Genomic DNA, 14,819 nt, shown 5'->3' with positions numbered 1-14,819 from the left:
TTGTTTTAAACAATATTTCAGGTTGAGTATCTTCTTCTTAGGTGTAGAATAAGCATAAACTTTTCTCGAATTCAAATTTTAGGAATCTTGCAAGGCCTTTATTTATTTCAATTAATGTTAACATTGACGGATTACCCATTTACAAAAGCAGCAAGTTGCAGCTGTGGCCTATTCTAATTAACATTTTTGAAATGCCTGAAATACATCCGATACCGATTGGAATTTTCTGTGGTAATACTAAACCATTGGATCTCGACAGCTATCTGAAGCCCTTTGCTGAGGAGATGAACGACATAATCGAGAACGGTTTCTCAATCAACGGGTTTGAAGTGAAGATCTTACTCAGATGTTTTATTTGCGATTCTCCAGCAAGATCATTCATTAAAGGTGAGATAACATACACAATTTATTTTACTACAATCATTATAATCTGTTAGGTTCTATTTTCTCACATCGAAAAGTTTCTTACTTTGGGCCTTGCTCCAAAATATAAAATACACACAAAACTGTTTAAAAATTGATGATTTACTTACAGGTGTCGCTAATTTTAATTCTAAAAATGGATGCCTAAAATGCACGTGTGAAGGAGAATATTGTTACGAGTCGAAAACTGTTGTGTTCACTTCAACAACAAATCAAAAGCGAACTGACACAGAATTCCGGAAAAAATCCTACCTTAAACACCAAAAGGCGAACACTCCACTTATGCTCATCAAACAACTTGACACAGTTGAGGATATCGTAATTGGAGATAGGCTTCACCTAATCGACTTAGGGGTTATGAAACGACTTTTGCTAGGTTGGCGTGATGGGTCGTTAGGTTTTCAAACCAAACTTTCATCCCATCAGACCGACCAATTAAGTCAGATCCTTAAAAACATAAAATTGCCTGATGAAATTCACCGAAAGTTTCGTGGACTCGACCATATTTGTCATTGGAAAGCTTCAGAATTTAGCTCATTCCTTCACTACGGAAGTATTTATGTTTTAAAAAGATTTCTACCAGAAGAACAATACAAACATTTTTTATTGTTTTACTGTGCGATTACAATGCTCTCTTCCGACCAGTATAAACATAACTGGCCTGTAGCTCGAGCAATGTTGAAAACGTATGTTGAGAAGTTCAAAACTCTTTACGGAGAAAAGTACCTCACAAGTAGCATACACAATTTGTTACATCTTGTAGATGAAGCTGAAAAATTTGGCAATATAAATACATTCTCAGCATATCCATTCGAAAATCAACTGCAGAATATAAAACACTTAGTGAAAAGTGGATGGAAGTGCCTCGAACAAATAGTCAACCGCCTATCAGAGTTGAACTCACATAGCGTGTTCGGAAATAAACCATCAAGAAAATACCCATACACAACAGCATCTGGAGGAGTCTATGTCAAACCTGGATTCATTTTAAACAAAAAGTTTGCTAACAGCTGGTTTCTGACTAAATGCAATGAAATTGTTAAATTTATTTCTACGAAACAAGATCCTGATATTTTAATTCAGGCGCGAGTTTTGAAAAAGAAAAAAGATCATTTTGACTATCCCCATGAATCATCAGTTTTAAACATTTTTGAAGGAAATCTAAATTCTCTTTCAAACGGTACATCATTCTTTGAAAGTAATAGCATAAAATGTAAACTAGTAGCCGTTGATTGTGAAGTTTGTTTTCTTTTCATTCCTCTGTTACATACGTTGTAGTAAGTTTATTGTTGAATTCAATGTCTTAGAAATAAAGTGAAGTGTAAAAATAAAAACAAAATAAAGACTGCAATGTAATCAATCAGTATCATCGCTAGAAGCACCAGGTTGGTCATCAGAATGACCGATTGTCCAACACGAAGTACTGCTTGAAGCCATCAAGGCATCATCCATCATATCGTTAGGCTCGGGTGTTCCTATTTCTTTTCTTGGTTTCGGTTTTTTGACCCGCACTCGTCGAGAGCCCCTACGTTTCCCAGTATTAACCAAAAAGCGCTTTGTAGCATTTTTCAATTTCTTTTTGAAGAACGTTGCCAATTTGGAATCATTGACAATTTCAGTCTCCGTATGACCAACTTCCTTGAAAACAGCTTGTATTTGTCTGTTCGGCATCACTGCACATTTTGGGCCTTTGCGGCTTGAACCAGTCCACGTGCAGTCCGCTTGAAACTTCAAAGAGAACATCATGTCCAGCGCTGATAGCATTCGGTTTTCTGAACAATCACCATCGATATTTTCACGAAGCCGTTTAACCTGAAAAGAAAAACGAAAAGTGTTTGTTTTGTTTTGAATGGTATGATAGTTTTCAATGACTACTTAGTTCTGGAATTGCAAACGCGTCAGCATAATTCTCAACAAACATACCTTATAGCGATTTATTTTTTCCCCACTGGCACAGTAGCAACCCTTTACTTCATAAACAAACAAAATCGTTCCCCGAGACGATGCATATAATTTATTTGCATCGCCCTGGGTGACGATATTGTTTGTTTATTAAGCAAAGGTTTGCTGCAGAGCCAGTGGAAAAAAATAAATGTTATAAACTTGTTGGTAATTAAGCTGACGGGTTTGCAATCCAAGAACAAAGTAATCATTGAAAACTATCATCGCATTCAAAACAAAACTCAAAGGAATAAGGAAAAAGTATCGATCGAAAAAAGTGAAAACAGTTGAGAACAACAATTTACGGCAAAAATTTCACAGTTCTTATATGCAGTGACTTAGTGTAATCGACGTCTGATCAGGATTTCAGTAAGTCTCAGAACTATTTGCAGATCCTAAAGTAAAATTAAAATTATCAAAAAATACTTACATAATTTTCTCTGAATTTTTTATCTTCCAGATTTTTTTCCAATTCGTTCAACTCATGTTCAGTGTCCACAGGCTTAATTTGAAACGCGTCATCAGGTGGTGGAGTCCTGCCTATTTTGTTCAAAATAAAATCCATCTGAGCACTTTGATTCAACAACTTCTTTTCAATTTTTGCTATACGTTCAACAATATCGTGAAGTAAACCTTTCACTTCAGTGAGCTCAACTGATGGAACCAAAACGTTGTCATCCGGAATTGTGACCATAGGAGGGTTTTCAAAAGAAGTTGGTGAAGCAAGTGTTACATATTCAATGTTTGAGGGTAAAGTATCCATCTGCACAGGAGACACCACAGAATTATAGGTAGATTGTGTAGTATGGATAAACAGTTCAGAGGTTGGTTTCAGATCGGGTTCACAGATTATTCTGGTTGAGATGTCAGTCGGTGATTGTTCCTGGTGAATGTTTTGCTCGGAAAGTTGAGTAACAACAATATTTGGCAACGTTTGGCCATTATTTGTTCTGGTTGCTGGCAAGACATCTCTGTTGGAAATATGAAACGATGCACTAGCGTTTGATGATTCTTGATCCATACTGTTTAGTTGTTTTTTCTTTCTATCGATCATCTTTTTAAAATCCGGTTCTTGATGCCGATGAGATTTTTTCGTGAGGGTTACTGTAGCGTCCGTGCTGGATTCTCCGGACATGGACTCGATTAAACCATTTGCCTCTAAATATGTTTTGATACCATTACGTTTTATTTTACACCTTGCTCTATTCCACGATGATTTTGGCTTGGTTAATGGGTCCTTGACTAGTTTATCCAATTGGTGTCCGGTCTTCGTGTTTGGCCAACGCAGGTAGTTGCCTTTTTTTGTGTTTTCCAGCCAGTTTTCCGGAACGGCGGTCAACTCCTTCCGTCCCTTGCCGTCCGTTGTTTGTACAACGGAAAACATTTCGCAAATCTGTAAATATTCGATTATGAGTTTATAGTTTATGAATTGTTTACACATATTTACCGCTTCCGAGAAGAGAAAACTTTCACAATTTGTGATAAATCTTGAAAAACTAGACCGAAACTTTCACCCGATTGAACGATTGTTTTTTTTCTTTTTCTACAAAAAGTAAACAATATTCGATACACTGTCAGAAAAAATAAGGTGTTGTTTCGATGATAGGATTGGAAACTCGCTCAATTTATATTAAGCAAATGAACGTAGATATAGAAACGCGTCAATGGCTCAATGACTAAGGTGTAGGACTGTCATCCCGGAGTTCCCTGGATCGAAACCCGCTACGAGTTTTAGGCTAACGCTTGGGGTAATCAAAACAGAGATGATCAGTGGTAGAATTTCAATTACAATTACATAACAAATATAGAATAAAGGAAATAATAAAAATAGTAAAATAGTAAAAAAACAATAAAATAAAAAAGAACTTTTTTGGTTTAAGTTTATTTTTAAAAATTTTCAACGAATTCTCGAGTACTTTACGAGGGCTGAATAGCGTTCTCTTCAACTTGATTTTGGAACTTTAAAGTATCAATAAGAACTTAAATTTTGGGCTGAATAGAATGCACATCAGCACATTGAATGGGCTGATTAAGCTATCATGGGACTGTTTTAAGGGACTTTTGGTTGCTTGGGATGATAACAAAAAAAAACTATTTATTTAAATTCAATTTTTCCTTCATTTTCGGAATTTCAAATCACAAATCCAGCTTGCGCAGTCTTATTGGTGGTTAAACTTTAGGCCGAATCATCATTCTTGCCCGTTTCAGTGAATAGTCGCTGGAATAAAAACTATCCCAGCTCATCCCGCTTGCTTTGGTTTTGACCCCTTGCTTAAAATACTTTCCGTTGAGGTTACTGGAATGAAAAAAAAAAAAAAACTCTTAGTGCGTGCAAGGCGTAAAAGAAAACCAACTATTATAACCTACCTTGCATGACAGGCAGAATACCACCAGGCGCCGACGAATCTTTCCGCACAATTTCCGTCCCAAGAATCGTTGTCCGCATCCTTAGTGCTGAACTTTAGGTCGATTGCAAAACTAAGTGAATCCCCTGCAGTGCCGCTGTACTTGCCAAGACTTTGTAGAGTGTACTTTTCTGCCTTATCGGCCACTCGAAAATCATCGTACCTGGCCACCTTCGATTGACCTTCGAAATCTTCCAACATGACGAGCAACTCATGCCGTCTGGAATGGGTCAATTCATGGATATTCTTCAGTCCCAGCCAATACTCGCCTCGTGGGTTTCCGAATCCCTCCTCATAGGCTGCCCAGTCCCGGTGAAAGTCTACAGAGCCATTGAAGCGATTTTGTATGACGATCCACCCACCTTCCTCGTAGTCCTGATCGCAGAAGACTTCGAACGGTTTCTGGAATCCCACTGATGGCTGAATCTGGTATGGCCCCGAGACCCGTTCCGGAATATCGGCACAGGTTTGTGGAATGTCATCGATTCCCTGAAAACGTAAGTCAAGTTCTAGACGTTCAAAAGAGTCACCGGGCTTCATCGCTTTCATGATATATCTATCGATAGAAAGGAAATCTTTTAGATTAATCAACAAAATCTGGTGTTTTATCTATCCATGAAATTACTCTACATGCTGGGCCATGAGTTGGATATCATTCTGAAGTTTGGCCAGGCAAACATATTAAGCTGATTACTGCACGTTACTCAGCCTACGTTATGCTTTTTATATTTGGAAGTTATACGCTATACGTCATACGCCATTTCTGCCGAAAGTTTTAATCAACATTTCCGGGCTCATTGTTCTGGATGGTGGTTGAAATTGTTATAGGTTATAGTTTTTCGAGCAGATGCGTCATCCTTCAAAACCGTCCAATTCGTCTTATCAGCCCAAGTGGACCCAACCGTAATACGCTGCTTAGGAAGTTTTTTGGGATTTTTTAAATTTTAACCAGCCGCAAGCCATGAAGTTGACACGAATAATTTTTAATGGACATCACTTAGATTTAGAGAATCAATCACACAAACTTAACTTTACTGCTTGGAGGTTAAGTAACAACTGAGAACTGTTTTGATTATTCAGCTTATACTTTGGAATTAATTTATAATCAATCGAAGCAAGCTGTGAAAGGAAAAAAAAAATTTTTACCAAGCTTCCTTTGTTTTTTTTTTTTTAAATTATCATCTACAGAATAGCTGTCTTGAATTATCAGCAGGTTGGTCACATTTCAAAGCTAGCATAACGAGCATAACGCATTTTTTCTATCAAAAACAATTTTGCATAAAGGTCTGTTTGATTGATTGAAGTTTGCATAACGAGAAAGGAACAAATATACTGCCGCTCATAGCAAGTCCCCGTCCCATTTGCGTTTTTGTTGAGTTGAGAAAACAGCAATTGAATTTTGTTACTTGTTTATTTGCTGCAATAATAAATGAATCTTCGTTAACTTTCAAGGATAACAATTTAAAATTACAGTTTTTGTTAATTATAGGTGATTTATTTTAAAGGTTGCAGTTTTCAGTGACGATTTGGCCTATTAGTAAGGTGTCGGAGAAGTAATAAGTGGTAATTACTAGACTCGAGTTTGATTCCTGGTCCAGGTGTTTTTTTTTTCATTTATTCTTCATGATCGATACATTTAGCATTAAACAGTGAGACGTAGATTCATCAAACAAAGTAATACCAAAATAATCTAGGTCTGTTTGTAGAATTCAAAGAATTAACACATGCTCATACATTATTTTCTGGTGTTTTGTTTGACGGATGATGCTTTTAGCCGTATAATGTAACAATCAAAAAAATCAATCATGAATGGTACACCCAAAATTCAGCCTCTGTGCCAATGGCGTGTAAGCAATTACATAGCATCGTTGGATAACGCGACCGGTGCTGATTCGATTTGCGTCCACCGGCATTAACCTCCCAGCGCAACCGAATTGCGCATGTCTGAAAGAAACAAAATAAAAACGATTCCACGTATGTCTGAAAGAAACAAAGTAAAAACGTTTTCACGTCCCTCCCTATCGCATCACAAGACGAAGAAAGATGGAAATAAATACCGGCCAACACAAGGCAGCCAGCGAATCGAGCACTGTGCGTGTATAGCAAAAGCAACAAAAAACATTCATTTACCTAATTCAATCCACCGGCAAACAACCACCGGCCAAGCTGCCCGGCTTTAGCAGCTGTGTATATTAGCGTGTGCATGCAGGCAGCAAGCAAAGCGCAGTTCTCATTCAATGGGTTTCCCGTTTCCTTCACTCCCGTTCCCTTTCCCGTTTCCGTCACAAGACAGAGGAATACCTTGAAAGGAGGCCAAACGCCGGGAAGCCACCGTTGTGCGTTTTTTGTGATTGATCGGTGGCAGAAAGCCTATGACAAATATCCCTCGTCCTGCATGAAGCTCAAATGGTACACTGGTTAAGATGTCGAATTGGCAAGACGATATAGTTGGTGATATGAGTTCGACTCCCTTTCGGCGTCGTGGTTTATTTTATTTTCTTGTTTCTGAGATGAATTATCCAATAGAGGAAGGAAATGCCATAAAAAGTTTTCCTTGCTTCGCTTGAATGTAGTGGTCTTGCATCATTTTGGTTGGGAGCCGAATCCTTATGCCAGTTACGGTTTTTCAAACATACCGTCTTCGGCACAGTGCACATTTCAGCGCATTATCGGCACAGAGATTTGCTAAAAAGGCATTGGATTTTTGCAACCTCTTCTATGGGTGTATGTGAAAAAAAAATCCCCTCGAACAGGAATCGAACTCGAGTCTACTGAAACAAGTCAAGCTGTAACTCTATTATTCAATTGACTTCATCGAGTTGCATTCGTTGCTATATTAAACGGCAGAAATCGCTCATCGTGCCCTGATTAATAGTGCTCTGTTCGCCTCAGGTCTACAAATTTAAGTAAAAACGTATTTTAAAATGGATTAAAGTGAAAAATCAAAAATTTTGTGATGGTGAAAATTGAGAAACAATGTGTAAATCATGTTGCTGTGCGTACATTTCAGATCAAGATGATTTAAAGGTCATAAAAGCTTATTTGGTGGTGCTAAAAAATTATAATATTTTCGTCACATGAGAACCTAGCTGGTTATTATTTAATATTTCTGTAAAGATGAAAAGGATATTTCTTTTTGGTGAAAAATTAATACTATAGGTAGTACGAAACAAATCCTCATGAAAATTTGTTTCAAAATATACGTACTTTTGTAGAAAAAGGAGTGCTTATTACGCCCTGGGTGCTCGTTATGCCCTTATCTCCCCTATGTATCGTTGTAGTTTGTTCATAGTTTTGTCAGGATCAGGCTTGCTTCCGAAAAGTACAGCTTTGACAGCTTTTTTTCTAGCCAAACAAACTTGTAAATTGATTCTTCATTTGCCAATGTTCGTTTATTTTTTACCGAAAAAGTTACCGAACAGTTTAACGATTAACACATGTTAGGATTTCGGTAAAAAATTACCGAACTCGGTAATTTTCGTTTACTGTGTGGTTGAAGCAGTGTGGGCCCTAGAGCGTAAAATGAATAAAAAGAATTCTTTTACGCTCTGAAAATGCCCCAGAAAGTATCAGTTCTGCAATGCTTTAGAGAAAAAACATTTAGTTTAATTGCCAAGCATTTACTAAGTGTATGTTTAAATGTAATTTTTTTTTAAATTTAATTGTTGAAAATCATCTTTTTCCCAAAGCGAGTTTCCGCGAATACTCGAAAAATGTGTGACAATTTTTTAACGAAACGATAGTAATTTTTTGTCATGGAAGCATTTTCTACTACAGGACAACAGTAAAAAAAATATGCATCTTGTCTAAATCTCAGGTTTAGAGTAAACATTAGAATAAGAGAAGAATTGATAGAAATTAATCAAAACACTTTTCAAAAGTGTCACCAAATACAATAATAGTAGGAATATTCCTCACTCCCCAGATACTTGAAGGACACATGAAACGCGCCCCCATGTGAGGAAAATTCTTACGAACATGAATAAATGCTGTCAAAAAGACCTAAGTTGCCTTAGACTAAATTTCGAAAGCTTCTGGCGAAAACTGTTAAGCTCATTATCATCAAAACTTTGTGTCCCGATCTGACAACTATACTAAATACAACACAAGTATATCTACTATTTTTTCATAATATCTTTCATGATAAGTAAGTTGACTTCGTTAATAAATTTTATACTCAAAATACGATTTTGATTTATAGGTTCAACATGTTTTGGAGTTTTCAAAAAATCAGATGTGCCTAAATGAAAAGTATTAAAAAGAGCTAATGCTACACGAAGAATTTTTTCCTTTACCAATTTATTCATTTTTAGAGAAATGCTGATTTCCATTTACCAAACGTGCTCCAGATAATAAAAATAATAACGATGATGTGGTCAGCAATAAATCTCAAATCATCTTGTAGTGTAGATTTTAAGATCAATTTACTTAGTAAATTGTTGCCTTCTTATGATTTCTTTTATGAACTATTCAGAATTGTCCAAAAAGTGAAGTTTCCATCAATGATTGTTCCAATTCAAATGACATTAGAGTCTCAAATTGTAGATTTATTACACGGAAAATAATAAAAAGGTAAAATTTACCGAGATAACAAGGTGAACGCTCGTGAAAGCCAAAAAGGTAACTTCTACTTCTTCGAGGTGAAACTCACCTCACAGCTAGGTAAAATTTACCTGAATCGAAGATGGGAAAAAGGTATAATTCACCGAGAAAAAAGGTGAATCCAAAAAAGGTAAATCTTACCTCGTAGCGAGGTGAAGTTCACCTAAATTGAGCTGGATAAAAAAGTATAATTCACCTAGAAAAAAAGGTAAATCCAAATAAGGTAAAACATACCTCGTAGTGAGGTGAAGTTGACCTGGATTGAGCTAAACAAAACGGTACAATTCATCTCGAAAAAGGTAACTATTTGCCGAATCCATTTATTGAGGTTAAGCCAAAGCGGTTTTGTCGTTCAGAAGGGAAGTGTTTCTTCGTGCCCATATGAGAAAATCGGAATAGAATGGTAAGTATTTTTTTAAATATAATTTAGTAGTGCTGATTCTCGTCATAATACTTTGCTTATGTTTCAGATCGGCCCAGCTTCGAGGTGTATTCCACGTCATCCTCCAGATATCATTCCAGCCGCGCCTCACTGGATTTGTCGAACGGAGAATGTCATGAAAGTGTTGACGAAGTGCAGGAAGATTCAGTGACCACTATGAAGCGGAAGAACGCGATGCCGGATGGCCACGAGCCTGGCAAAAAAGGACTTACCTCAATAATTTTTTCAAACATGGTGATACATTTCGAAAATTAATATTTGGCAAATATCCCTATTTATTTCAAACAAATATACATTTTTGAATAAACTTTGTTTTTATTTTTATTGAAGAAACAAATCAAACCAACTAGCATTTACCTTTTATATCAGTGAATGGGAAAACGGTATTATTTAAAAATTTACCTCGAAAGAGGGGTGGAAAAAAATCACCTCGCAAAAAGGTAAATTTTACCTTTTTTTATTTTCCGTGTAGCATACTCCGTCAGTCGGGACCTTTTTTCCAAGGTGGGTATATATTCAGGAGGTGTTCCCGAATAACGAATTCCCGATTCAGCCATTTTGGCTATGTAGGCTATGCAACTATGCGGAACTCGTGAAATTTGTTTACCAACAAACCACAGAAAAGCTGAGCAAAAAATAAACAAACTCATTGAGAGCCCCGCTCACTCCTCGCCTACTTACTGTGAAAGTCGGAGAACCTAGTGTATCTAAGAACCTTGCTTTTTTCCATTCGGCAGAAAACAACACAAATTGAGAACCATAGCAACATACTTTGCAACACGAAGACAAGTTGGACTAGGCTGAAATTCCTATGTTGAAAATAAAACATAAACAAAATTTTCTGCGTGGTCATAGAAATGCAAGTTCAAACACGAACTTTTGTAGTTGAGACGCGAACCCACGGTTGATGGAAAGAATGTTCAGAGTTTCCTCAGTACCACAATGCTTGAAATTTCCTTCTAGTAAGAACTTTCTCCAGGAGGTGGTGCTGATATACATGTCCTTGATGAAGTGTATGAAGCATGCTGAGAGTTACCAATGTTGATTATAATATGTTTGGTGTCACCCTAAATACTATCTTCTGTACTTGACTAGACCAAAAATGGTTTTCGAACAACAAACATCATTTTTATTTTCTGATTTGATGAGCAATCAAGATAATCACAAATGCTTTGATATTATTTCGAGTAAGCTACATATGTTGAGCGTAGGAACAAAATATTTTCGTGATAAAAGTTATCGATTTTAATGCCGTGCGCCGTTAATGCTGACTTAGTAAAGTATCATGTAATTTTTTTTAAGTAAAATTTTCCAGATTTATCATCCAGTTATGCGTTTCGATAAGTTTTGATTTCATTTTGTGTACAGTTTCAGACTTCATTAGATTAAAATTGAAAAGTTTCCAAAACTTTACAAATGCAAAAATTTTAAAAAAATCATTCAATTTTTTTATTTAATAAACCCATGATAACTGTCTACAATCCAGGCACTGAGCATCGCCAAAACAAAGCATAAACATCTGTGTGTAATTGTAATTGTTCATAATTGATTTAACGCCAGCCCATAGATACAAAACCATAGTTAGGGTTTTAGGGTTTTTTTTTGTGATTGATCAGAAGTTTCTTGAGGAAGCTTGTGAAGCTGAGGAGCTTAGGAGTTTTGCTTTGAAGTGGTCAATCGCTTACCAAGGTGATATTCCATGCCACATTACCCTTATCCCCAAGCACTCAGCGTGAGATTTGTGGAGGGTCTCCGCAAAACAAATCATCACATGTGCTGCACATCCTCTCCCCCTATCGACTACATGGACGTGGCCGGCGTCGTTATTGGTTCACATTAAAGATGAAGATTCTCAAAATTGGACAGTGAGAATGTGTCGCTTGTTCCCAGCACCTTTCATTTGGTTCATTGTCCAATGTTGATTATCTCGAGCCAATCACGGAGTGCAACCATTATGCCATTGGCCAGGAGGGGCCGTAGGTGGAACGTAGTTGATAGCAAGCTCAAGCTCAAGCTCATAGTTTTGTCAGGTTGTCAAATTTCAGAATTTTATTGTCAAATTTTAACCATACTGTGGTCCTATTTGTCAAAATCACGCATTTTTTCATAACCATCATAGGAACAGCGATGATAATTGAATAAACAAGACCAACTTTTATGCAAATCACCAGAAAATTTTTCGAGATGAGTCCTAATAAAGATATGTTGATTTTGTATGGGAACCGCCTTCCATGAAATGTGAGAGTCTTGAAACTTTTACTATACTTTCGGCATCCGTGGCCCAAAAAATCCTCGATTAGCAAATCTCATGTAATTCTTACAACGCGTTTATGAGGTGTGGTGTCCCAAAAACGCCTCCATTTTTATTTTTTATAGTCATGCATCGCGTGACTGTGAGACGAAATACTACAAAAAAAATATATATAATAGGATTTTCAATTTCTTATTTTGTTTTTCGAAATTCTGTAAAACCACTAAATTTTCTTTTTCGTCTGTTATTTCTTGCAGGAACGCTCATTTGCGACACCCTCAAGTGTCCGGACGACGCCTTCAAGTGCGTGATCGCCAAAAACAACACCAAGGCTAACCTGCAGGAAATCGTGGTGACGCGGGAGTGTTTGGACGAGGCCGGCAAGATCAAGGCCAAAACGGTCGAGAAGGAGGTCAACAAATTCCCGGGGACGCACTTCGAGAGCTACGCCGAGCTGGACAAGAACGGCAACATCGCCTCGTTCGACAACCGGGGCAACTCGTACAATCACGCCGGAAGTGGGGACCTGCACTCGTATCTGTACTCGCAGATCGACGACCTGCACAAGGCTATCCTGGATCAGCTCCACGGGCAGCAGACCCAAACACTAGGTATTCCCTAGGGTGGGGTGGCAGGAAGAACAAAAAACGAAGCAAAACGAAACGACAACATTTTAGCGTTAGTGGCCAAAAGTTTTGATAAGAGCGAACAGCTTTCAGATAGTTACAGAAACAGATTTGAGCACTTTGCAATTGAAATCAAAAATTGCTAGAAACATTCGTTAGAGATCACGCAAAATTTAAGCGTCAAGAGAAAAGAGAAAAAAAAAAATGCAAAATTGAATAGGTTAGTTAAGCGGGGGATCGTGGGAAATTTTCCCACAATCTGAGCGCCCGCGCGTAATTAAGAATAGAGAACTAGACAAGTGTTGAAACAACATAAACAGCAAAAACAATAACAACAACCCACAATATAAACAACTTACAAGCATTCGTTCCAAGCGCCTATCGGTGCTGCCGTTTAATTGGATCAGCTTAGAAGAACATGAGTTTAAGCACATCGGCGAGTCACGTGGGGGTTTGGATACCAGATCGATGTTATCGAAATTGTGAGCACGCTACGTCCATATGTAAATTGTTTAACGCTATGTGATATGTAGAATAATAAAGTTTGAGTAATGTGTTAACCAGGTTTGTAAGTGTTTTATTTGTTCATTGTGTGTCATCACAAATCTTTAATCACATCCTGATCGGGATCGGCAGATTGACGGCTTCACCCAACAAGTTTGTCTGAAATGTACGCCATCAGAAAATTTGAAAAATCGGGAATATACCTAGGTATCTCCTGAATGATGTTGAACAGAATAGCCAATAATTAATATAATTGATTAAAGTGAAAATTAATACGAATAATACTTAGCTTTTATTCCTTGATGCTGGAAGCATCAGAATCGTCAAAGGCCGATCTAGGTTCATCGTTCTGCCCAACTAATCGGAAAATCTGATATCCCTCGTTGTAGAACTGATGCGAAAACTACAAGCTTGCCTGTTTTTTTTGTTCATTTCACTTGTAACAGTTCTTGAAAATGATAATGAAAGCTTCGTACGGTAATTAAAAATTATTTGAAGCTCTTTTAAAACTAGCCACTTATTTTTTTTTTCGATTTGTCTGTCAATGAAAATACTTCTTCCGTCTACGGAGAAGTAGGCGATGATGCATAGACATGGCACCCGTTTTTTTGCTCCGTCCGCGAAAATTTCAATTTTAATTTTCAAGTGGTTAATAAATTTCTATTGAAGTAATAATAGAATCGAAAAAATGGATAGGCACCGTCGGTGCTGCACCGGTAACCTTTAGAAGAGGTGTTATAAGTGGATGGAAGGAAGTGTTTTGTAGTGCAATAGCGACGGTTAACCGCCGGAAGAGGAGAAAATTTTGCCTGCGATGACATTCTGATAGCCAGGAGTACGTAAGCAGAAGTAGATACATGTTAGAATTTGTATCTGATTACTCAGTAGTCAGGTAGGTGTAAATGCATAACTTATGCCATATTCGTTTTCATCCTGGTGGTGCACCGGTAGTGCACCAAGTGCTACACTGTTTCCACTGGTGGTGTAGATTAATTGTTAAGCTGTGATGTGAGGTTGGCGATTCAGTTCAATTATTACCCACAAGCATAAACTATTGGAAAGGAGGTGCTGACTGGTAGACAAGCGGCTTACGTACGACTAAATCTAATCGGACTACAAATTGAAAATAGATCGGCACGAAATCGGACCGTTGTTGGCTAAAGGAACCCATCATCCATGTCAGAAACGCAGCCAACACTGCTGGTCGAAATCTTTGAACGGTTTTTACGGTGTTCAGGTGTTTAAAATATATTTGAAGGTGAAAACATTTGAAATCTTTTTTAAACATTTGAGAAAAATTCGACGCTAAATTCAGAGTTCTGTATTTCGCTCTGCTATCCGTGATTCTGTTGGATGCCAGTATACTAAGTTCCGGTGAGAGTTTATGTATATGCCCGTATGTTTGCGAAATAGCGAGGAGGGCCACATTTTACCATCCAAATGGGCGCCTTTGGATTCCCAGAATGCATCTCGCAATTTCAATTCGTTGATCCCGCGAAATTACCATCAACTTACCGATACTGAACTGCCAAAACTGGTGTGGCTAAGTGGAAAGTATTGTTAACTCGAAAACTAAATAAAAAACGGTAAATGTAGTAAACATGTTTAAAAAATTAATTTCTGAG

The 14,819-nt window shown here is 37.4% G+C and overlaps 2 protein-coding genes across 2 annotated transcripts in view; one reads left to right on the top strand and one right to left on the bottom strand.

Moving 5' to 3' along the window:
• The window catches only part of LOC129747047 (uncharacterized), a 35,109-nt gene extending 21,852 nt beyond the window's left edge, over positions 1-13,257 (top strand). Inside the window, exon 2 of the mRNA XM_055741060.1 lies at positions 12,322-13,257. Within this exon, the coding sequence (XP_055597035.1) occupies positions 12,322-12,686 (365 nt within the window). The 3' untranslated portion in view covers positions 12,687-13,257. The remainder of the gene's footprint in view (positions 1-12,321) is intronic.
• Positions 4,486-5,436, bottom strand: LOC129747046 (ficolin-2-like). Its single transcript, XM_055741059.1, has 3 exons — positions 5,395-5,436; positions 4,732-5,325; positions 4,486-4,660 (listed from the first exon to the last, which is right to left on the bottom strand). The coding sequence occupies exons 1-3, from the start codon at positions 5,409-5,411 to the stop codon at positions 4,534-4,536; spliced, it is 738 nt and encodes a 245-aa protein (XP_055597034.1). The 5' UTR covers positions 5,412-5,436; the 3' UTR covers positions 4,486-4,533.
• Positions 13,258-14,819: the final 1,562 nt, after the last annotated feature.

Source organism: Uranotaenia lowii, chromosome 2 (genome assembly GCF_029784155.1).
Source record: "Uranotaenia lowii strain MFRU-FL chromosome 2, ASM2978415v1, whole genome shotgun sequence".
NCBI classification, from domain to species: Eukaryota; Metazoa; Arthropoda; class Insecta; order Diptera; family Culicidae; genus Uranotaenia; species Uranotaenia lowii.
The sequence above is the reverse complement of the archived record's forward strand: the minus strand, read 5'-3'. Positions and strand labels throughout refer to the sequence as shown.